At 33.4% G+C, this 25,717-nt stretch overlaps 3 protein-coding genes across 17 annotated transcripts in view; 1 reads left to right on the top strand and 2 right to left on the bottom strand.

Moving 5' to 3' along the window:
* Window positions 1-12,576, bottom strand: part of LOC100742759 (protein lap4) — a 52,490-nt gene extending 39,914 nt beyond the window's left edge. For 9 of the 11 annotated variants that reach the window (XR_004462096.1, XR_004462097.1, XM_033321921.1 and 6 more), the window contains exons 1-2: window positions 12,137-12,576; window positions 11,653-11,770 (exon numbers count right to left, since the gene is read on the bottom strand). Coding sequence is in view for 9 of the 11 variants with exons in the window: in XM_033321921.1 (XP_033177812.1) it covers window positions 11,653-11,770; window positions 12,137-12,298 (280 nt within the window). In the remaining 2 variants the exon portion in view is untranslated. The remainder of the gene's footprint in view (window positions 1-11,652; window positions 11,771-12,136) is intronic. The other 2 variants (XM_024369099.2, XM_003491195.2) reach the window with 1 other exon arrangement.
* A 916-nt stretch (window positions 12,577-13,492) lies between these two features.
* Window positions 13,493-15,957, top strand: LOC100742640 (peroxisomal membrane protein 11C). The gene is made up of 5 exons (XM_003491194.4): window positions 13,493-13,783; window positions 13,921-14,187; window positions 14,334-14,512; window positions 14,583-14,651; window positions 14,762-15,957. The coding sequence occupies exons 2-5, from the start codon at window positions 13,957-13,959 to the stop codon at window positions 14,976-14,978; spliced, it is 696 nt and encodes a 231-aa protein (XP_003491242.1). The 5' UTR covers window positions 13,493-13,783; window positions 13,921-13,956; the 3' UTR covers window positions 14,979-15,957.
* Window positions 15,958-16,847: 890 nt separating this feature from the next.
* LOC100742522 (cytoplasmic polyadenylation element-binding protein 1) lies at window positions 16,848-25,221 on the bottom strand. Of its 5 annotated transcripts, none has more exons than XM_033321909.1 (12): window positions 24,772-25,221; window positions 22,522-22,834; window positions 21,728-21,867; window positions 19,900-20,159; window positions 19,694-19,820; window positions 19,251-19,617; window positions 18,944-19,176; window positions 18,770-18,862; window positions 18,523-18,688; window positions 18,334-18,461; window positions 18,178-18,258; window positions 16,848-18,111 (listed from the first exon to the last, which is right to left on the bottom strand). In XM_033321909.1, exons 1-12 carry the CDS (start codon window positions 24,790-24,792, stop codon window positions 17,947-17,949), a joined length of 2,094 nt encoding a protein of 697 aa, XP_033177800.1. In that variant the 5' UTR covers window positions 24,793-25,221; the 3' UTR covers window positions 16,848-17,946. The 5 variants fall into 5 exon arrangements, with proteins under 5 accessions (XP_033177800.1, XP_033177799.1, XP_012243591.2 ...); XM_033321908.1 differs by lacking the exon at window positions 24,772-25,221 and adding an exon at window positions 23,485-23,608; XM_012388168.3 differs by lacking the exon at window positions 24,772-25,221 and adding an exon at window positions 23,485-23,608 and having other exon boundaries at window positions 22,528-22,834.
* Window positions 25,222-25,717: the final 496 nt, after the last annotated feature.

Raw genomic sequence — 25,717 nt, 5'->3', positions numbered from 1 at the left:
ATCATAACCAACCTAAGGTAAACAGCAATTCGTCCAATCTACCAAAAACCAGCTAACCTATTATGTAAAAAAAAGAGCTTGAAGGTTCCATTTCCTTTGAAGATCATTTCCCTTTCGAATCTCCAATAGACCGCTAATTACACGATGAATCCTTATGCAAACGATTTTTAACGTTATCGTACGTTTAATTGAAGGAGTCTGGGGGCTATTTGTTAAGCTGTGCCAGTTTCAAGCCACTCGGTTACTTCCATGTTTCCCCGTCCATGGAGAAACAGAAGGAAAGAAAGAGAAAGAAGAGAAGCACGGATCCAGCAAGAATGCTAAGAGCATTCGAGGGTTCGTGACATTTCAATCCCTCGTTTTTTTTTTCAAAGCTTCCAACGGAATCGTTCGTCCGCTCGTCTCTTCCGGGTGCTTAATTCCATGGTATAGACTGACTATAACGGCAACCCACGCGATTTTCGCGATTAAATAACGAATGAAGATCAGGTAACAGAATTGCTGGATCACGATTCTTCGCTTAAGACGATACACCCTACTGCCTGCGGAGAATACAGGTTCAAAAAATGAAGAATTATCATCGTCGTACATTTGTAACATAAGAAATTAATTTTGGGACATACAACAGATGGAAAAAGATTTCTGTTTCTAGATGGATCAAGAACATTTTGTTTTTATAACTTATATGAAATATATAGCACCTTTTAAACTAATATTACGTTGTGAAATGCAATATTCATAGAAGTGGATTCATTGTGGATTTTTATGTATTTATGGGAAATTTAAAGATACAAAAATGCACAGAATATATGTACTCGTTACGATATCTAATAGGTAAAATAATTTTCTATCTAATATCTACAAAAAAAATAATTTAAATAATAATGTCTGTATGTATGTAGCGAAGTCTTTAGCCTAAGTGGAGTAGCCAATCTTCTTTCTTCTCTTTTAGTTCTTTTCGAAGAATGGGTTACCAGATTAATTTATAAAAAAGAATGAAAGGAGACATTCTTCTCGGAACTTCTTAGATCTTATTTTTAGATCTTATTCAATCACACTAATACTTAAGATTCCTTCTATCCTTATTTTTATAGCGAAACTAAGCAGTTAGTTTTGCAAATCAATCTTCCCCTCCGATATAAATTAATCAAACGATCACTATTAATTACGTACTTACTTTGAACATCGAAAATTACTTTGATTAAGAAGAAAATCTCCTTTCTCCAGTGAAATCTTAATCGCTATTTCGCTACAGAGAAACCTTTGCAGCAGTTGATAGAAATCAGTCTCGAAGTTTGATCTAAAGCTATGGAAACATCCTGTGCATAATGTAAACACGTTGAAACCAGTGAATTTTAGAAAAATAATTAACAAATTCCCCGGAGGAGGAAATACGAACCAGGGAAAATATTTTCTTTATTTGCGAGAACGTGCGAGATATATACGTGGCAATTAATAGTTTTATCTTTTTGTTCAATTCGTGGACGCGTTCATCAATGTCATCACACGCGAAGGAAATTTATTGTTCATCCATGTCGGCACGTGGTGATGCGCACGTGCTACTACTTAGACAAACAGGAATTTTTAATTAACCTGCGCCATGTAAAATTATCAGACTCGCTCTGTTTGCCATTAAATTCGCGAAAAATTAATTCAATAATTAGACTACCCATGTTTATGTAAATTTATATACTTATGAACAGAACGAAGAAAACGGAATAACAACGAATAATTATGTTTTAGATACCTTTTATATCTTTTGCGAATTATGTGCATTCTGTGCATATTTGCACCCTTAAATTTCTCATAAACATTCGCTGTCTGCCAATAATAATTCCTTAAAAATTTTCTACATATTTCCGTATAACTTTATTCGAATTAATTTTATTTGCAATTTCGTTGAAGTTATATTAAAGAAGCCTTCTTTTAGTTGGTTTTATATCGATAAACACACTGTCGATGCAACGCTCACAAACTACCTACAGCATCAGCTAAGTGGCTCAAACCTGAAATTCCATTTCGTGGTAATTGCATCAACGAGGGGCAATCAATCCATTTAAATAGTGTTTTCAGACAAATTTACATACCGTCGTGTCCTATAATTTCATACTTTCGTAAACTGACGAGTTTTGCAACTTTGATGCAAGAAACATGTTTGAATGTCAACTATCAATAAGCGCTTAATCGTCTGTAGTCTGGAAGTTTTATTTATTACTTAAACGTAATTATTAATATAACTATTATTATATTTTGAAAATTTTATTTATCTATCTACTACTACACTTATTATAATTATTAATATATCATTATAGCCAGTAACGAACGATTTACTTATCGAATTTTTAATCAAGGTAAAATTAGAAATACTGCGATTAAAGACACGCTACAATTTTCTTCTCTTACAAGTGAACAAAATTCGGATTATAGAGACAAGTTATAAAACATGACGATAACTAGTGGAATTATTCGATAACTAAGGCTTTGTCTTAGAGAGGCGCTTTTAATAAGCATATTGCGGTATATTGTCTTCGTGAGTGTTATTAGAGCTGTCATAGTACCGGTACAATAAACTAACTGGAACCAGGAAATAACCGATGCCGTGATGAGTCGTCGCACGTCCATGATTCTCTCGTGGTTATGTTCCCTCGAGAGGATAGACGAAACAGGAAATAATTTTTCGAAGAATCCAGCGTGCTTCGTCACGAAAAAGCCAGTCTGACCAGCCTTTTCACGTGGGAGTACTCCAATGAACTCGATAACCAGCGGTATTTACATGTGTATAAGATATGAAAGACTTTAAGGAAGATGATTATCATCTTACATCACTAATAGAAGACTAATACCACAGAAATTGGAACAGCTAACATCTTCAGTGTCTTCCTTTATGTTTATTCTGTTTAATTCTTCGAGAAGGAAGCAAGTTTCCTTATTTCTTTTAACATTACTTGAGATAAACAGGCTGGAATATTCTCAGTTTTATATAAATTTCATCCATCGTGACCCAATTTCCTTCTTTCTTTCTTTTTTCTTTTTATATTTTTTCCTTCTTATTGAACTACTCTTCTTGGTCCAATTAATTTTTATGGAGCGATGAAAATAACAAATAAGTTTAACGAGCTCTGTTTATAAAATAAATCTGTGAAATAATATTCTCCAAACGAATCATCGACATTTATATATTCGTATACGCGTAAGATCTTATCTTCTTTCAGCTGCAAAAAACGTATTATATAACCAAGAAGTAATTTTACTCCAAAGAAACGATTTACCATTTTTGGATTTCGACGATCGATACATTATCCGTGAATTATCGACGGACATTCTGGTATTTCGTTATTTGTTGAAAAATATCACGGTTTTAGAAGAATGCTTATATTCGCCGGCACGATATTGAAATAAAATAAAGGGGGCCGAACGGCCAGGCTACAGCGAATTGTGTACAATCGATAGCTCTATACGTAGCTCAAAATAACTGGAGGATCAGCTACTCAAACAGCTTTATCGCTCATTCAGGTGTCCAATATTTCAGAAGCCCCAATACGCCGTGGAACTTGAACATTCTATAAAACAAGCACACGCGGTGTTTCTTTAAATTCCTCGCGTATTTCAACGAAGTACAAATACTTTAAAAAATAACTCGACAAATGAAAATCGTCAAGCTCCAGGTGGAATTTAAGACCGGAGGATTTTATCAGTCTAAAAGACAGCCGGATCTCATCATCCACCCCTATTCTTTCAGGTGCCATTCCGCCTCCTTTTTCCACGAAGAATGTGATCAACAAAATGGAACGCAAGAGAATAGATTTTAGAAGGGGAACTTTCAAATTCCAGTTCCTTTTAACACATTCACAGCCGATGACGTAAAATTGCTTATAGTTATTTGTATATCGCAGGGTATTTCTAAAATTAAGTTCACGGCTAGAGCTGTTAACGCATCTTTTGCTTACAAATTTTGCTATTTAGAGATAAACACCGGAGGAAATCTTTGGTAACATGATTTAAAATCGTCGTATTTTGTTTGGCAATCGACATATTATTTAATTGTTTTTATTCTTCAATCGTGTTTATTTCCTAGAATCTGTTTGAATTAATCAGAAACTACGTGCTCTTAGGTATGTACATACATAATATGTAATAATATCTCTCAAAAGATCAAGAAAATTAGATATATAACGTTTTATAATTCCTCTGCCAAACACATCTAATAAACGTTATCAAAAAAAATGTTTACAGTAAAATATTAATTTCTAATATATTTTATATTGTAGTTATATTATAGCCTATTGTACATAATAATTTGTATTATAACATAAATAGTAAAATAAAACTAATAGAAAAAATGATTGTGATGAAATTACTTTCTATTTCTATCAATATAATCTTGAGACAAGTTTTATTAAAAATTCTAGTTGAAATTCGAATACTCTAATTTAAAATAAACTAGAATTTAGGTAAGGAAGTATGATTCCTCTTTCAGCTCGACTGCCGTCATCTGTTCTTTCCCCGGTGTTAAAATCATACTAAATCAAGCCTCTTTTCTTCCCCAGGGAACAGGACCGGTGTTCCTCGTGTTAATTCGCACACGGTGCAATCCTGCAAACGCCTAATCCCATAGAAAATCAACCCATTTAGTCCAACAGTACACGAAGCATCGCCCCCGAGGTAGAGAGTTCCAGTTTATCATACTCGTGGAAATTAATGTGCCCTAATATCGAATTACTATACCACATCCAAGACGCGACAACTTCGAACATTCTATATTTGGTGAACGCTAGTTCCGGTCTCGTAGGGAATGCCATTGTGTGTCATTGACCGACGACACAGATCTTCCATCTGTGCGCGTCATGGCTGGCAATAAAATGACGTCCTTGAGAAGACAGAAGTAATATTCGTTCGATAAAAATCACGAGAAGAACGGGAGAAATGAAGAGAACAACGAAATGTTCCTTAGTACAAGACTTGGTTCTTTCATTGTTCTTTATCCTCGTAAAACTAAAGAGGAAACATCGATCGATGATCGAATAAAAGTCGCTAAATGGATTCTTCTCTGACGAGTGGTCTCTCCGCTATTTTAATAGTGATTTAATCCTTTGTTGGGCAAATAAGGGAAAGAAAATGTACGAAGCCATAATGTTGGTTTTTCGGAAGCAATCGTGTTTACATTTTGCACTTGCACTTGCACTTGCACTTGCACTTTGCATTTACACTTTTCATTTGCACGTTGCATTTGCGCTTTCTGCTTGCACTTTGCGCCAACGTTTCGTAGATATATGAAACTGCTTCAAGTATGTCCCGAAGAAGTGGATTGTAATGTCTACGAAACGTTGGCGCAAAGTGCAAGTGCAAAATGAGGATGCAAAGTGCAAACACGATTACTTCCGAAAATCTAATATCGTGGTATTTCACCATCGAGAAAGTTTGAAATGTAAATTAAATGAAATGAAAGTTAAAAATGTAAGAAATTGGTTACGATCGATATGGTTAAGGTTTTGTAAAATTAAAGTTTTAGGTTTGTCTAAATAGTCGCACTTTCTACCCAATCTATTCTAATTTTAATTTGTCCAATTTCCAAATTAAGTTGACAAGAAATCGTAAAAAATGATCAATATACTGTTGGATAGATTAAAATAAACCTTGGTATTTTTTGGTTTTATTACAGTAAAGCCATAAAGTGACCCGATGGAAGCTTCTCAAGCGGCTAGAAACACTTTGAGAGTCTCCGAGCATTGTGAAGTTCAGGTTGTTGGCGAAGAGAAATTTTTCGAGTGGTTTCTTTAATGTTACGAGTTTCAAAGTCGAAAGATGATGTCTAAGTTAAGAACTACTCAAAGATCCGTAATTTTAGAACAGATCAGTTTTCTTATTCCAGGAAACTGTTCTTAGGTCAGTATATAATCTTTCTTATTCTTGTTCGAGGAAATTCTTCTTCATTTAATGTATGATCTTTCTTTCCCCGAGGATATTGTACTTACTTCAATATAGAATCTTTCTTATTCGAGGAAATTGCTCTTAGTTCGATACATAATCAATCAGAAGTGGAGATTGCATAAAGGCTACTGTTAAAGCGACTGTTTGATTGAGCTGATGGACAACGATGAAGAGATCTTATCGATGAAATCGTGACCTGTTATCGATGTATCACGATGGTGGTCACTCGAAAACAATCGAGTGACACGAGCCAATGACCACATGTCCATCGAAATTTGGGTAATCGATTTCCCCTTATCTAGTTTGCGTTACCTATCTTCTCTGTATTCAAAGGTAACTACATACGTTCAATCTTCAGTGGTCGTACAATTGTATCTTTTAAATGATTACATTTGTACGATCATGAAATAGCAAATTATCGGTAAATAATAATATAAGAATTCTAAGAATTTTAGCAGTTATTGCGAAAGAGAACAGTCGATGACCTACGGAAAGCCCTTTTATCTGGTTTGAAAACCACGTATGTATGCAATGATCTTTTTTAAGAATTCAATAAAAATTCGATAAAACTAAGAAAATCGATAAAAACTTGTAGGTGCAAATTTTTAGAGTGTTTATCTTGTAAATTTCAAATTTTTTAATATAAGCCACTAGCAACATGTAAAAAAGAATGAGAAATTGATTTCTGAATTTTATATAAAATGGACTCGAAATGGACTTTTTTGATCCATCCACGCTTACATTTATCACGATATAGCACAATTAGAATAGTACAAAGGATCTGTTACTGCGAAGTACGGAGAATTTCACAGTTGACCATACCGAATAAAAATTGGAACGGTTTCGATTTATCGTATGAATGAAGGCGAAAGGACAAGGTACAGGTGAGTGAGCAACGAAGTTGCATGCGATTTCGTTTTCGAAAATCGCTAGGTCGACGTGGTGTAAAACCGGCAGAACGTTTTACTTCGCTGGAACTCCAGCTCTCGACTTTCATTGCGAACAAAAGAATTCATTTTTCAGCATGTACAATGCCGCCGCTTATTATACACTTTGGTATTGTTCGAAATTTTTTTTCTATTTTTTCTTCTTCTTTTTCTCCTTTTCATTTTTTTCTTTTTTTTTCATTTATTATTCGACCGTTTCGACTAAAAATGGAGGCTGTTAGCTCGATTTAGACCGTTAAACGTTCCCACCATTTCGCGCCAACTTATTATACGAAGCGATTAACGAACACAAACTAATGAAACAAGATATGTTGAATGTTCGAACTAATACTGAAGAGTACGTACATATTTGAAATATTTACAGATTACGTACTATCGTTTAGGTAACGGTGAATCGCTTAATTGAAGATATTGGAAGAATGAGTCAGGTAACCAAGAAAATGAAGCCAATTTCGATTAAACTTTAAGCAATTATCTAGATAATTTTGTTACTAAATTAAAGTTTTAATTAATTACATAAGCGATTTTAGTAATGAGGCTCGTTAGTGAAAGCTCTTGGAAGAAATCGTCCAACAATTCACGAACGCATTAGCAGAGTTATTTTATTTTAACAAAACAAATTATCCCATTAACCATTAAGCTATTCTACCGAAGGTTTTCATAGAAGACATGAATCTATCTTATGACATTCTCATATATATCAGTTATTTTATATTTTTATAAACCTTGTAAGGCAATGCTAATAATAAAGAATAATCTATAACATATCTCTATGAACAATTTTTTAAATATAAATAAAATATATGGACTATGGATTTTTGAAAGAAAAGTTTATATAAAGTTTTTCACTTAGTATATCAAAAATAATATCAGCAAAAATAAAATCATGTTATTGGGCAGTAGAAGATGAAATCACGAATTACAAAACGTTAATGGCAGTCGAAGCCCGTTATTCCGGCATGATGAATGAAAAATTTCATTTTACACAACGAATAAACAAACATGCGCCCACAGGCACCGTGGTTCGAAGCTAATTACTCGGTCGGAGATGTGTCACGCGCGCATGTATGTAAGAAAGAATGCAAAAGCGGCACGTCTATTGATAACGAGGCCGACCGCGCATCAGGAAGTAGTAATTACGCGAGAGAATTTATCTATAGCGCGTATTTTCATTGTACCTTTAGCGATACAGTCAAGAACACAACACAACGTCGTTTGATATTTACACTCCTCTAAATAAGCCAAATTGATCAACTTTATTTTTATACATTTATCAATTTCATTACTCGGGTACATAGCTAATATTTAAATAATATACAAAGACAAATGAGCTACACAATGATGAGTTTATTTACAGTAAGATGAGATGCGTAATTGTAAATTGCAAGATAAATTTGAAAAAATTACGTTTGCAACATCACCACTTTTCTCTGTTTTTTTAGTGTATGAGAAGTTGATCAGAATTCTGAGTGGCTCATTTGTTGTCCATTGTTCATTCACGTGGTATTTATGACATATTGTATACGTAATCATAATTAACATACTGTCAACTAGATAGCTTATATGCATTTGAATGGATGTTATTTAAAAGCTTCCTAGATAGGCCGTGAAAAAATCTCATAATATCGTAAAACGAAATATAAGATACGAAAATAGATTAATGTTTGTGATGTATAATGTGAATAATATTGTAATGGAATTGATAATATGTTAAATATATTATACTTATAGAATGTGATAAGCAGAGGTAGAGAAAATATAGTATAAAGAGATAAATGGCTTTAGGAATTCGATTTTTTTACTCAATTTGTGAAATGGGATTCTTTTTTCAACAGAAGTACTATTTCTTTTACGATACAATGCCACGTGACAACGTGGCCAGCAAACTTGAGAACGTGGCCTACAAATATGCGAATATTGCCTGCGAACGTGCGAACACTGTCTGCGAACGTGCGAACATTGCCTGCGAACATGGTCTACGAATGTAGGAACCTGTTCCACAAACCATACGTATTTGATTTGCAAACGTGGCCTGCGAACGTGAGAACGTTGCCTGTGAACGTGTAAACGTGACCACTGAATTTTGATTTTTGTCCCGAATCCTCATACAAATGCCGCACTGTGCGCCATTTCGAAAATTTAAAAATGACGCCACTACGTACTCAACACCTAGAAGATATGAACAAATAAATTATTGGAAATAGGTAGGATATATCTTTAAATATCTATATACAGACCAAAATTCCAGTTATAAAATATTTAAAATATCAAGAATTAAATATAAAACTTCAAATCAATATTGTTCTTAAACTCGAGTCCTTAGGAACGCAAGGGAATTCGTAAGCCGCGAAACGTTGACAAGAGCGTCGTTTCACATTCAAGAGAGAGATGTCCAGTGAAGCGCAAACTAAGGTACGAATGTTATTGAGTATTTAGCGGCAGAAAACATTCCAGGGAGATAGTAGTAGAAGAAGAAGGGACCGGTGAAAAAGAAGGGAAAAAGTCTCCACGACTATATAACAGCAATTTTCAACCTTTTTTATCTTATGGTACACATAAACTACAGTGACTACAAGAAGTATTTGTATCCCACTGCACTTATCTATTATGATTTATATACTAGTTAATTAGATCCAACTAAAATAAATTGCATATCGTTCAAGAGTAAATATTTTCATATGATTAAAAAAATTTGATACTACCATAATGAAATGTAGAATCTAGTAAAAGATCGCTTCATTAAAAAATGAGGATATGTACAAATATTTTTTGTAACCGCTGTAATTACTAAAATTCTACGGCACACCCGAAAATATATTATATTTGGTTCAAGACGGAACACTGACACCGGGGTGTTAGTTTCTTTTTCCCTTTTCTTTGTTTCTTTTTTTTTGCTGCTGTATTTTTTATTTGATAATCTAGGGGAAAAGAAATCAGTAACCAAATAACTAGGTATTACGTGCTTTTAAAAATTCTCGCGGCGCACCTGTGGACCTCTCGCGGCACACTGGTTGAAAATCGCTGCTCTACACGGTGCATTCCTTCTTTGGCCGTCACGTCGTGCTGCATGTGAAGTAACGAAGTTTCCGTGTGTAGTGTGTATATACGCGGGTGGCGAGGGACGAGCATAAGGTAAACATAAAAACGCCGAAGTGGAACGGTAAGTAAATCCAGCGAACAGCGAGAAAGGAAAGGCTTCCCTCTTGGGAAACAACTTCGAGGCGGGACTAAAAAACGCGTTTCAACGTGCCTTTCGAGTTACAAGCCGCTGCATCGTCGTTAGAAAGTAAACGAGGCGCCGTTTACTATAAGAATGTGTGTCTTCATCTTCCTGAATCGATCCTTGAATCGAAACGTTCGATCGATCGATAGTTACGCCTAAAATGACAGTGTGAGCGACCTCATGAAATTATAAATATGTTACGGAAGTATAAACGAACTTTAAAATATTTAATTTTTGTTTACCTTTCCCAATTTATACATTTATAAGTTTATAAAACAGTAGAAAGAAAGAGTTCTTTTAGTATAATTGTATGTGAAGTTACTAGGCAACTCATAGTATCTCTATTTATTTACTAGAAAAATAAAGCAGAAAATTATGTATATCAGTGATTTTATTTTACTCAAACTTAAAAATTGACTAATATTTAGATTTATTAATTAAACCCTCGAAAAAAATGCAATAATCGCCGTTCTCGATCAAATCAACGATCGACATATCGAAAGTATGATCGAGAAACATCTGATATCGACTATAGAATCGATATTCCTTATAGAAATCTTACTTTTTATGATATATATTTTAATTGTTAATGAATTGTATTAGAATAAAATACAAATTATAGTAACTTTGCACTATATACGGTTATAACCATAACGTTCAAAATTTATTTTTTTGTATCACAGAAAGTAACAGTCAATCTGTTAGATCATAGTCGGTGTATTGCTTACGCCACTCTAACCGGCAGTATAATGTAAAAAAAAAATACAATGATAGCGGTAACTTGCCCATAAAGTATTAGTACCAGCTACGATTGAATAAACCAAACAAAAGAATGCACTTTTAGTATTCCACGCAGTGCAGTGTAATGTTTCAGAAAGGAAAGATGTGTTAACAATAAGATTTAATAAATTATATAAATTTTTCGTCTAAATATAGCGTCTATACAATTTTGTAATACTTACAGTTATTCGTAATTTTTTAATTTTCAAAATTGGGAATAAAGATGCAATATTGGCGATAAATATATATATTTTTTAAATAAAATTTATAACCACAATTTCTTACTTCCTATTTATATGTAATAATAAAGTTACATTAAGAAATTGAATTTTAGACACAAGTCAGAAATGACTCACCCCGTCCATAGTATGCTATTCGAGGGTTAATATTTGACACTGGGGCACTGTTTCGCAGTTTATCTACCTCGAACATGAGGTTCCATTAACGGACCGTCTCGTTTAACTCTACTTTTCTTTATTCGACGCCTTTGTACGCACGTTATTACACTCAACTTTCTCATTGACAATCGTGTCTGAACCATGTACACGTGCTTCGTTAGAAGCCATGTACAAGCAGTGCTTTGCTCACCAACCGTGTACGAAAAGAAAAATAACCGGAAAGACGAAGATAAAAACAGTCCAGGAAAATGTTTCATTCCTAACGAAACGTTGAAACCGGGGATCGACCCTATCCTATCGTCGTGGACGCCACACCGCCACAAAACCGCAAATGACTAAACTCAAAAAAGAAGAAAAAAGAAAAACGTGCACTCACCGTTCCTGGATACATCCAACTCCACGAGATTTTCGAAGTTCTGGATATCTGGTGGTAAGCGGTGAATTTCATTGTCACTCAAGCCTAGCTTTCGTAGCTTCTGCAGCCGAAAAAAATTCTGGAACGAGGAAAGACACAATAATAAGCGTATTTGATAAGAAAATAACAACAATGACAATAAAAGCTACCCTTTACGCCATAAGTAGTGCTTTAGACAGCACCCAACTCAGTAAATTAACTCAAAGAATTGTATTCTGGTTGCTAATATAATAAAATAAAAAAGGTATTAGCTATGCCGTACACATTCTTCGTCGTTACATTACAGCCGATGGTATGATACGTCATGGGCACAATAGCAAGAGGAAAAGAGATACAATGAGAAAAAGATAGAGCGAGAGAAGTAAGAGAGGGGAGAAACGCATAGAAAGAAAAAGAGATACGGGTTATAAGACAGAAAAGTTGGCATGTAGCGGTATTTGTCTACCTTAGGTAGATCACGAATGTGATTCGCGTCCAGCAGGAGCTCTTCCAAGCTTCTCGAATATCGTAAAATATCATCGGGGACGCACGGCAGAGAGCAATGACGCTTGTCAATGTATTCCACCTGCCTGTTACACCCTTTAAAAATCGGTATGCAGCGGAACATGGTATTCCTTTTTTTCACTATTAATCACGTTAAAAGAACACCGAACATAATTGTCCCACGTTGGTTCACGGCGGCACACGATGCTACTTGCACATTATTCGTCGAACGGGGATTAGATTAAAAGAAACTAGAAGGAAAACGAGCGGCACCGACACACACTTTCACGCCCTACTCGGCTTTAAACGCGCTCTCGGCTTGTGCCTCGAAGTCTGACGTCATCACGTCTCCAAACCACTGATCACGTTGCTCTAAAGCGACACACAACAATGAGCGAATACGACGCTTTGAGAAGACAGTTCCCCCACTACACCCTGTTCGCCATAAACTTACTGCACATATAGATGGGAAATCTTAAATAGAATGTTCAGTTATAACTATACGCTCTGATCACGGAATCCGTGATCGGATAGGGAATCCGGATAGGGAAAATTGTTGAGGATTCGTGATTCTAATTTTGATAGAATTATTAAATAGAAAGCTCCTTTTTTGAACATTAACTCTTTAACTAATAATACTGAATGTATCTAAAACTAGATTATTTCAGCTACTGTTTAATTAAATGTGTCAAGTTTAAAAAATCAATTTAAATTATAATTCACCAGTAATTAGTGGCTAGTAGGACAATGGAGAATCACGTGACCGGGTATATTTACCTCTCTTAACTTGACTTAAACGGAGTATAGATATGAAATATGTACTTATAATCGAGAAGGTACTTTAAATAAGTTTTAATTATGATACTTAGACAATAAATTAAAAATATTTGTATGTTGGAAATTACGGAATATCTTTTATTCTAATAGGGACTAGTTGTTTTGAAAAATGTCGTTATGCGGCCTTTACAAGTTATGTTTAACTTGCATAATACAATCTGATATAACATAATGTATTTTATTTATGCTGCTAATTAATTTAGTAGTCTAAAATACTGGAAATACATTTCAATAAATATTCAGCAAAATATAATTTATTAGAAATGCTGAAATCAGTACTGAAACCGAAGAATTCTGATATTTATTTGTATAAGACTAATCTTTTATAAATAATCGAAATCGTGTTCTCTTGAAAGAATAATTATACCACGAATATTATTTAATAATTCTATATGTGTCAATTTCTCAATATTTACGAACATTTTGATTTTTACCGATAGATGACAGTTTCTTTCTTACCAACTACCTTTTCATTTCAATTTTTGTGACACAACCGCAAGAGTGCATTGTCAAGTAAGAAGGGATGAAAAGTCGCACTTCAAACTTGTTTATGTTAAAATTATTTTTAATTACAAATTTCATAACAAAATAAAATGTAAATGCACATAAATAATTCGGAAATCTTCTATGAAATGTATGAAAAAGCTAGTTCTTTCCACAGCTTAACTCACTTTGCATACTCCTTCATGTGACATATGTTATTTATTGATAATAAGTAGGACACATATGTATAGGCTGGTAAAGCTAAGAACTTATTTGCATTACATATTCGGTGAGTTGCCATTTTTTTACACTTGACCTTACAAATTATAGATATTACTATTGCTTCGACTATATAATAATCAGATCCATAAAAAGTTATTATTCTTAATAAAATTATTATATTATCTCACATTTTTTTTATTACAGTGTCAGATCTATATTTTCAAACATATTCATTCCAATATGACTATTGCATTAATATCAGAATATCTGGAAACACATCAAGGTAGAGATAAATTTTTGAGAACATTGTCTTATATGGCAAAATTTGCTACGTTGGGCACATCTTCAAATGAAACAGAAAAGAAATTAAAAATATTTAGCAGTCAAATGAGTGAATGCAGAATGATTTTAAGATTATTAGATGACATACCAACCGTTCATTATGCAATGAAATATGGATGGGGAAAAGAGGTATATATATTAATGAAGTAAAATATACTTACAATGTAAAAGAAAATAATTTCTGCAAATTGTGTTTCATTTTCTATATATTAATGTAATGTACAAATGTATACTATTCTTCTACAGGCATATAAATTTCATATGTCATCTAATAGGAGCCAGATCGGTTGATCAGATGTGTGGAATTAATGCAGATTTTGGTGGATATTATGTTTGGCCCAGTAGAACACACTTTTTGGGCTGGCAAACATAAATTGATTAAAATTGATACTGAAGCATGGAATAATGCTTCAACATGGTTCTGGATAATTTCTCTGCAACTGTCATTATTAAAGTATGTTATACAGAAGATATAATTAAATATTGTACTTAAACACTTTGATTATATGTATATCTTTTTATAGATCTCTGCGAAAATTAAAACAGTTTAGCAATTATAAGACGCATCTTACTAAAACTAACTGCAATACAAGGTAAATTTAGGAACACTATACAAACATTTTTATACTGATATGATTAATATGATGTTATAATATCAATTATTTATTTTTATTTTATATATATAATATTTATTTTTGAACAGAATTGCTTTGAAGACGGTAAGCAGACAGAGGTGGAATGAATTACTAACTTGCATAAGATTAGTCTTAGATATAAGTTATGCAGTTAGTTATCTGCCATCTGGCACATTCTGGGGAGGACAGTTGAAAACTTGGCAAGTTGGGGCACTTGGAACATTGTCTTCCTTGATTGGTTTGTATCAAGCTTTAAGTAAACAAGTCAAACACAAAAGTTCATAATATCTACAGTTAAGAATAAGGTGGCAAAAATTGTTACAATTATCAGTATGAATATATTTTTTTATTTCTGTTAATCAATTTATATAAGAAATGTGTAATAAATGTCAAATGAATCATAATTAAAAGAAAATAAATCTTAATTGTTTAATCTTTTTATGTAATTTAAAGCACAATTTTATATATTATGAAACAATACAATATTGTTAACATAATAAAGAACAATTTATTGTTTTTAATATATCAATTTTGTGTTACAAGGTATGTTTTAACAAGGATATATGCAGTAGGAAAAAAGCTAAAGCAATATAAATTATTGATATTTCGGATAAAGCTTACTTGATTTTAAGCTAATTAGTATTTATATATGTTTACTATTGATCGAATCGCTTTTACATGTTATTCGAATGTATTTGTAAATTATAGATATAGGTTCTATTATCAATAAAAGTGAAAGAATAGGAGGCACTTTCTGTATGAACATAAATAAAAATATTTTGCTACCTAGAGCACGATGTAATCATTGCCTCGCGAGTGGTTAAATCTCTTAAAAGTGTTAAGAAAACTTGACATTATGCGTACCAGTAGCAGTCTTGTTTCTTTAATAATAGATCACCCTGTATCGCGTGGTTATCAATGATTTAAAAATAATTTGTGTTTTCCACGTTAGAATAAAATCTATGGAGATTATATTAAAAGGCACGACTTATTAAAAGTTTGTAAATAAGATAATATTTCCGATAAAAGAGCATCTTTAAAATTTCTGACGGCTCATTATTCATTATCTTTTCGCCGTTAATTCGTTAGTTTTTAGTCTAAGAGTTTTTGTCGTTCATTAGTTTAGAACCATTCTTAGGCATTAGCAAAAACTGATCTTTTGTTTACTAAAAACTTTATGATTACATTCGAAGCTTTTGTAGAATATATGTATATATATATACATATATTATTTTGTATGTTGTATTAAAGCACTTCATAGGAGTATTTTCTTATGTATATAATAACCATATTGTTTGATAATTGTATTTGATGTAACACGATATATTTTTTTTGTATATTTGTTCCACTTCCTTAAACCAGGCGAAATTTTAATGACTCAGAAATATGATAAATTCACCTTCCCTTTAATATGTGTTAAGTAATTCAGTACTATAGCAGTGTAACTTGCGGTTGATTATATGAATTTTAAATTATTTAAATCTTAAATTTATACTTTTATCTTGGATCATCATTAATGTATGATTATCATTAATGTATAATCTATAATTATTTAAAATAAAGAATATAATATATAAATCATAATCACTATTATCATAAATATTGAATATGAAATATTTGAATAACATCGTTTTATACTGTATCTGTTTCAATAATTTTCTAAAAATTGATAATCATAACTTGAATTTTCTTCCAGTATAATTTCAAATTTCAGAAATTTTAAGTTCCAAATTTTAGACTTTAATTCACCTTATTTTTGCCGATATTTATTCCCTACAATTATTCCGAACTTCTTATAATTTTTTTTTAATAACGAAGATATTTGTAATTATTTGCGACAAGAAACTTCAATTTGAATGAAGTACTGTAATTTGGATTAATTTAAATATATCAAAATTGAACAAATTAAATACAAATTAATATGATTAATATAATTTGTGTTATTAACTGATATTTACTTTATGATTTTGTTCATACTAACTATCAAATTCTCATATAATAACATTTAGTATCTAGCAGTTTGCATAAGCAGATATTTTTAAGGCCAGGAGTTTAAAAAGGGCAGAAGGTTCATTTGGAGGAATTATTTTCTCGAACGATAAAAAGAAAAGGAACAAAATGATGAAACAAAAAAGGAGGAACGACAAATGGAAGTCTATCTGCAAAAATATGATTTTTAATTCACTCAACAAAATGATATCAAAACATCAGAAACGCGATTAGAAGCAATATTGCAAAATCTTCTTGAAAGAAAATACATAACATAATATCGTAACAAAAAATAAAAACAGAATCAAATTACTACAATCCGCTCCAGAATCGTAGACCATGTACTTCTCCATTTCGTCAACAGTTAAACAGTCCCTGTAAACGAAGCTCATAAAGGCTTATCGCCTTGGCTAAGAGTATAAATTATGATTACAATTGCCATTTTGGTAATAACCCTTACACTGTACAATGTAACGTAAAACTACAACGACGGGCGATATCATCGACAAATGTCGGTATATAGCCTGGGTTCTAATTGGTACTCAAATTAAATGCGTTCTTCGCAAAAAATAACAATAATTAAATGAACAACTCCTCCTGCCGCTAGAATTCCACAATAATCTAATCTCATCGAACAGTGTACGATTAAGCGTAATATTTCGCCGATAGATTATTATAGCGGCGCGTTGTATTTTTGTGGATTTTTTAAACATTGTGAACTCATTCCTTCTCTTGTTTCGCTTCTTTTTTAACGATCGAGTGGCTTCCCATTTTATCGTATAAAAATTATTGTCACTATAAAAGCCACAATTGGACCCACACGGATTCAATGTAAATGCACACTCGTAACGCATAATTATCATATAATGTGATGTGTTACTCAATGGCACAATTATTGCAATAAAACGATCAACAAGAGAACCAGTCCCTAAATAAACGTACTAAATAAAAATACTGTTTGTTGAGAACGCGACTGTGGCCGCGTTCGAAATAGGAACTTTATGAGAAACACGATTTTTATCCATTAGTCTCTATACCGCGGACGTATGTGATAGTAACGATAATAAACAAATCGTTGCATTTGCCGATCAGCTGGTATGTCCGGTATTTCAATGCATATCGTCAAACCAGCTGCCCGCAGCTTTGCGATAAAAAACTAAGTTTGCACCCTGTCAGTAAGTCAGCTAGCGCAACGTCCTTGCAAAAACAAATAGTCAAAAAAAAAATTTTATCTGACCATGGAAGAGAAGCTCAATAATTGTACTTAAATAGTGGGATTATTCGTTCCACGAGACCAGGAATTTACGTTTGGCGATAATCCGACCACTTGATTTGTCTTTGAATTGCGCATTAAAGGTTTATGATGCCACATTGATTCCATTGAGTGTTGCCATTGCCAGCAACTGCGACAAAAGTATCGGAAGCACACCTACAAATACGATAAAATATAATAAAATATCTTTTATATAAAAAGGATAAAAAATTTCTTTCATACCACTTCACGACAAAAATAGGGTCCCTGTTGTACAGAGCACCCTGAACACATGGAATCTTCTAAATATGGATCAACTTGCACCTATTAAAGACAATAGATTGTATTATAATTTTGTTCTCTTAATATATCATAAACATTTCATAAAATTACGCGAACCTTTTTTGTAAATTTGGCAGTTTTTATTTCTATGAAAGCAGCTGAAATTGCTTTCATGTATGAATGTTTTGTACTAAATGTAACACGGCCAGATCCAATTGGATATTTATGTTTGTCAGTATCAATCCCTGAAATTAAATTTTAATCTTACTAATATGCATCTAATAATCGAGCTATGTCGATTTTTACCTGCATAAATAACCCCACGAAACAGATCATCCATAATTTTTGCTAAACCAGCGGCAGTTAGCATACCATGAAGAGCACCAACAAATACTGTTTTATGAGGATCAAGTTTTTGCGATGAGGATTTTACATAATTACTATCTTCAAGAATCCAAGGTATTACTTGTACCTATGTCAAAATTATTACATGAATATTATAACTCTTACAAGAAATGGAATAGAATTTTACTAAAAAAGAAGTAATATGCACCTCTTTTGCTTTCATACGTTTAGATGATATTTTGTAATACCAACTGCCACCATTGGTAAAATCATGTGTACAACATGTCAATAAAGTTCTCACCTTAAACAATACATATATGTTGTAGCTCATTAAAAACAAATAAATTAGAAAAGAGATAAAGTACTAAAAATATTACACTACCTGTTTCTCTGACTCAAATATAATATATACATATCCCTTTGGCTGCGTGGCAGACTGATCTTTTCCCGGCCATTCCACTCGTATTGGACCGAACTGCTTGAAAGTGGCGATTAAAAGGGATTCGGTGATATCCCAAGGTACACCACCAAGGAATACTTTAGATGAGTAACCTGATGGTTTTTGAGTGCGTTGCGGCAATATGCCACTCCAAGTACAAGTTGGGTCACAAAGTGCTGAAATAATAATTTTTTAATGTTGCTCTCTCTCCTCTCTTCTGTTTCTTATATTTTAATCAATGAATTATTACCAGCGGCACTTCGATGAAAACGTGCTACACGTTCAAGCGAGAGCTGTGGATCCAAAATATTTATCGGAGGTGAATTCAGGGCCATCATATGATTTCCGGTGGAACAACAGCTTTTTTCGTGCGACATAAAAGAATTCAGGAAACCTCCGTTTTGATTCGATCCGTAGTGATGACTTCGATTGTGTCCATGTGAATGATGATGATGTGTCGACGAGTTTTGATGGGATGAAGATAAATATTTTTTTACTGCCATTCGTTGGAACGCGGCTACTCTATTATTTGTGCATAAATCCACTTCCGGCGACATCAATGAACCCAGAGACTGAGGGTAACATTCGTGTGACGATGAATTTAACGATAAACAGTTCTAAAATGAAACAATTTATTTCTCCCTAACCTTGATGAACTTAGGTAATTATTATCTATAACTTAAAAAAAAATACCATTATATCGGATAGAGACCCATCCACACTACCTATACCACTCGTGTCTGAGTCCGCTGGTGAATTCGATCTTGATCCATTGCACCCCATCACATGTGGATACTCGAAAGTAGGACTACTGCAGTCGCTGTTGAAATAAAAATGACCAATTAGTAATTGTTTTTATTATAATTATACGTGATAATAAAAAATTAATTAAGAAATACCTATAAGGTGGTGACCCACGAATGGGTCTTCCGTAATAAGGAGAATGAATGGGCGATGAGGGTGATCCCACATTCTGCAAAGATCCTCGACTTTTCGGTGATGATGTCGTCTGGTTACTACTGTTCGTAGATGAGTACGAATAAGGATTCGAATACAGACTACCAGGTGTGCTAGGACTACCAGGTGTAGTAATAGAACTTGGGGAACTTGGAATTTCAAGTATCGATGAGTTCGAGCAAATTCCGCTCCTATCATTGCCCTATATTCAAAAATATATAACAAAACCAATTAAAAACTTTCTAAATATATATTTCAATCCAAAAAATCATCTTCTGATTATAAAAATATCTCGAAAACATTCAATTTATTACTTGTAAGCAATAAGAAAATATTTGCGTCTTCTTTGCCAAAGAGAAGCCTGCTACACCATTATTGGACCGCGTCCAAAATAATGTTGCAACGTAAAAAACAGGAACAACAGGGCACGCAATTACAAGTTCACAGAAAAGCTGAGGTCAAAGAGAAGCGAAGATAGAAGAAGAGTGAGCTGTGATAGAGCCGTTTGGCTCAAGCTTGTAAATTCTTGGCTACCCTGGAATTCGGGTCGCACTAACGCGCGCGGCTATGCGTAATTTATTTTGCCCAACGTATTATATGTCGGCTCTAATACGCGCATTTCGATGTCCTGCCGGTCCTTTATGTACAGATGCATCCAGCAAATGGTGAAGGTAATAACGTTAAAGGCGACGAGAAGAGCCTGATAAAATGTCCATTAAAGTGTCTGGTCGATAAGGCACGACTTTCACATGGGTCTCTCTTGCTTTTACCCCTTTCGACCGCGTATAGTACTATTTAACTATCGCTGCAATTTAAATTGCAATAATTGTCTATTATTATTTATTATTATTTATTATTTACAAAGAAAATAGCTTTTAACCCATTGATAACATGACTGATAATATTTATCACTGTGAGAAAAGAAATCCATTAAAATATTGCTATACGTTACAATATGTACTTAGTTTTGGATTTCTCGGGTTGGCTCTAAAATTTTACAAAATATTATTTTTATCGTCGCAGACTTTATTATCTCCATCCGTTATCGTTATTTGCACTATCCTAAATTGATGTTAGGAGGTATTGGTCGCAACAAAATATATTGAAAATCGATACATCAGGTATCCAGGAGGTCCCTATTGTGCAAAAAAATTAGCCGCGCCACGGACGGAAAAGGAAGTTCGAGGAGCAGTTGGAGTCACTCCAATGAGGATAATCATTGTTCCGGTTATTGCATTGGCAGCCGGCAGACGTTTCAGAATACTGCCTACTTCATTTCTATTCGAGATTTTCACTATCATATCCAACACGTGACGTTCATAAATTGAAAGAAAAACATTTTAAGGATCTTCGAGTTCCTCGTACATTTCGAGTAATTAAAACGTATTCACAGAAATCATTAAATTACCGCTCACGTATAATGGTCCTTCTAGGACCTTTGGATTCAAAATAAATTTTATTAATACAGATAGGAACCTTCCCAACCATAGAATGAAGACCATAGTTGGGTCTTCATAGAATTTAATTAAACTTAATAATTACTTAATAATTATTTTATTACGCTATAGATTATTTAATTTTTATTTTATAATTTGTCGAAAATAAAAAAACATTATTATTTATGAGATATTATTACGAATTACTAAAAGGGTAATTATCTCTGATAAGTATGACGTAAATAGCGAAATTACTTGACCTATATGAGACTGAAATATCTCAGGCAGTTGGGAGAATCTTAAGCACAATATAAAAAATAAAAGGAAATGTCACCTGATAATGCTGAGAGGATCCTTGATTGCGACCCTGATACTGATAATTACGGCAACCGGGAGACGCAGTTGTTGACTGGCTGCCTAACAATGATCCCCGAGGTAAACCCAGTCCAAATAAATCCGAAATTGACATGTCTCCTAACGTGAGGGAAAAAATACAAAATACGTTGCCGTTTTAAATAAAATCACAAGAAAATACGACACAGCGCAACGAGGACTATCGATTGACAAACGACGAACGTACGCGCTCGTTAGTTTTGAAACAACCAAGCAGGCGATTAGAACAAATTTTCTTATATCTTGAATCTTTAAAAAAAAGAAAAAGAGGAAACAATGTAACTCGTTAAGCAGATATTGGAATCAATAATTAAATTTATACGAAGATTAGTCATAAAACTGATGGTAGTTATAAAACAAAAACGAAGGTCTTTGATCATTTTGTTAATAATTGTAAAACAGATTATTAATTATAGTGAAGAGAAATCACGGGGGCAGATTTTCGCCGATTTTATCCTTATCTAATGAATCTAAAAGTACATGATTTACTCATATAAGATAAAAAATACATTTAAAATACCTTCTCTATCTTTGTATCGGGTAAAAATAAATAATCTTATATTCACATAACAAATCAAATAATATCTCCTATCTCTGTATATTATTTGATCACATTCGATCGTCAACCGTATCCATCATAACAGAAGGGCTAACAGCCAATCTGTGAATTTATCCAAAAATCAAAACAAGACGGTCACATACGATTATATAAAAATGGGACAAAGGAAACGGAACTTTTACCATCGATATTGTTGTTCTTATTGGGTTGCGCGCAAGATGCATCGTGTGAGTATCCTTGGAAGTTACTCGCCGGCGGAGAGTCTAACAGCAAGTTACCGATGTACTGTAGCTGATGTAGATGCTGTTCTCGGTCACTGTCGCGATCTCGTTGTTGTTGTAATTTGTCGCGATGCAACTGTTCACGTTGTTGCAGCTGTATGTGGTCTTGGTCGCGTGACGCTTGCATTTGCTGGCCATGCGATATATCATTGTTCCAATCAGGTGTGTCGGATATTTTCACTCCATCGGCATCACACGATAAATCTAGCTGCAAAAGAGAAAAGAAAAGAATCAGTCGTTAGAATATTTCAAATTGAATGTTTGAAATAGAGACAAAGTTTGTCTCTGGTTAAATGACCACGTTTGGTATGTTTGGTATTGCGATAACAAGGTATAATGTTATAAAGAGATAATAGAGGAACACTGTCACCATTTTTCCTTCCATAGTGGCACCGATTGAATTATTATTCGCTTTATTTTTCCTTTGCAATTGAAAACAGATAATATACCACTAATTTTTACGATTGATAATTAACTGTAACGCGTATGTGAGTAGACGCTACAGGAAGTATGGACGCTACACGGAATGTTTAGAATTGCGGGGTTCACTACGTAAATTATACACATATTTGTATTTCAATGTTAAGAAAACATTGTAGAAATTGATGCTACTATTTTTATCTAATTTGTAAAGTCTTTTTAGTAGCGTGCTTTTGATTAACGGCTATTCGAATCGATCGCGTCGCTCGTTACGTCAACCGATTTTCCTTGCGTAATTTCCGGTAAAAGTGATGAAATTTCAGAACTTGCACGATTCCCCGGAAGATACACTACACGGAGAATTAGAAAATGATTTCGAACGCTAAAAAATGTTTCGTTCACGTTTGAAGATAGTGAAATTTAATGCGTATCACCTACCACTGAATTCCTCGAAGTCATCGCTACGAACGATATCAGCAAACTATGCTTCGAGCTTTCGGTACAGAATAACGAAAACAGGAGCCTGAAGGACGCCACTCCCAGTTTGCGTTCGAGGAATTCGGAAAAAAAATTTTGCAGGGCAGGGGAATACATCGAGGCATTCTAGAGGTTCAACGAGAATTCCAAACTTCGTAGAATTCAACTTTGTCAAGTTCAAAGGCGTACTAGACATAAGGACGCTTATAATCGATTCGAATACGTAATTATCATTTCGTATTACATCAGTTAACATTGTAACATTTACGACGCCCTTAAAATTGTATAACATTCTGACACGTTGAATCATACAAGGGTTGCATTATTGGTATCGATAATTTTTACAAAAGTCATATATCTCTATAGACATTATACATATATATATATATATATATATATATGTATATATATGTAGAAGGTAACAAATATAGGAGAAACCTAGATATCTGAAGAGAAATTTAATTACATCACGAATTGAAAGATGAAATTAGAATATTGTAAGAATGTTACATAAGAAGAAGGAATATATATACGTATAGTGTGACGAAAATTTATATATTATATATGTATCATATGTGCTAATACTTATTTATGGTTTCATATAAAAATTACATTCTTACTTAATTTAATAATTTTTTGGTTTACTAATCCAACTATTTGCAATGATATAAATTTTGTCTTAGTACATAGTCCTGTACTATGTTTGCGAAAGGTATCGTACATCTTCGTAGAATTTGAAGACAGACAGTTTTTAGGAGAAATTAAATTGCAACAAATTCTTTGTTACTTCCGTTCAATACTTTCAAAATGACTGACGAAGGGTTAAGGACAATATCAGAAGACGCAACACACATATGGAGAGAAAGGGGAAGAATATCAGCGTACGAAACGCAACGTGTTTTGCACGTGGACGCGTTGCGGCTCAACGTACGATTCGCGTGTTTGTTTACAAGTGAGGACGCAGGACATTCCTCGTATTCGGTTTTATATTCTATGTAGGTTCTACGTTATAATTATCACCGTGTACCAGCACATGATTTACATGACAAATTTTCCTTTCGAAGCGACACCATAGTACTAACGAAATTGTAAAGTAGGTTACCAATCGACCGCATGAGAAGTCAAAGAACGAGGTCCATAGAAAAATAAGGCGTAATTAAAACAATAATACGTAAACGTGAAAAAATAAATACGAAACAATTAGAAAAAAGGGATATAAAATTTTTATAAAGGAATATAACGACTTACCAATTGCATTAACGTAAGCATGTCGATCTTTGATTGAGCCTTGACGAATTTTTCAATTGTTCTGTGATCGCTGTTCTCCACTGAATTCAAAGTGGTAACTCGTAACGTACTTCAATGAATTATATAAACTTGATATTGCATATAAATTTAATAAGATTTTTTTCGATTTAATTTAGTAGCGAAGAATCAAATACACGAGTTTTAGTAAATTGTTTAATCAACAATTATCGTGTTACATTAAAAGATTTTTGGGATACTTTAATCCCACCGGGTTTGTTTAATTACTTGCCGGGGGATAATATTTTAATTATTTCAACTCCCAAAATCGCCCATTTATAATTAATTTATTGGTTCTTTGAAAGTAAAATTTATTTTCTTGGGTTCAATTTAATGTCGATACAGAAACGATGGAGACGGAACGCCCATTCTTCTCCACATTGCTCCACTCTGTGAACTGAATTGAAGATCTCTATTCCTCCCTTTCCCCCTTTCACCCGCAGGTTCCATCTTTGGAAACCACCGGCGCAGTTCGCGAATGCGCGCGATTGTGGAATTTTATATGTGCAATAAGATACAAAATTGTATCACTTAATATGTAATATTTCAAATTCAGATTTTATATATTGGCGAATAATATGTTAAATAAACAAAAATTTTTGAACTTACAAATTTGGTTTAAGATATTAAACATTTCTAATAAATAATTATAGTTACAAATTTTTAAAGTTACTATTACATGTAATATGATTTTTACTTAAAACAATATAATAGGTTATGTAGGTAATAAGGGTGTGTGAATACCCGAATTGCAGAATTATGTCGGAAAATTTTTTCGGGTTCGAATCAGAATCTTGGAAGTTTGTCGATACATAAACGTATTCGGGTATCCGTTAATCTCGAGACCCGATTTGCGATTCGGAATTCAATGCTTGATTCAGAACATAAT

This window comes from Bombus impatiens, unplaced genomic scaffold, assembly GCF_000188095.3.
Source record: "Bombus impatiens unplaced genomic scaffold, BIMP_2.2 scf_0526, whole genome shotgun sequence".
NCBI lineage: Eukaryota > Metazoa > Arthropoda > Insecta > Hymenoptera > Apidae > Bombus > Bombus impatiens.
This window is presented reverse-complemented; position numbering and strand designations above follow the sequence as displayed.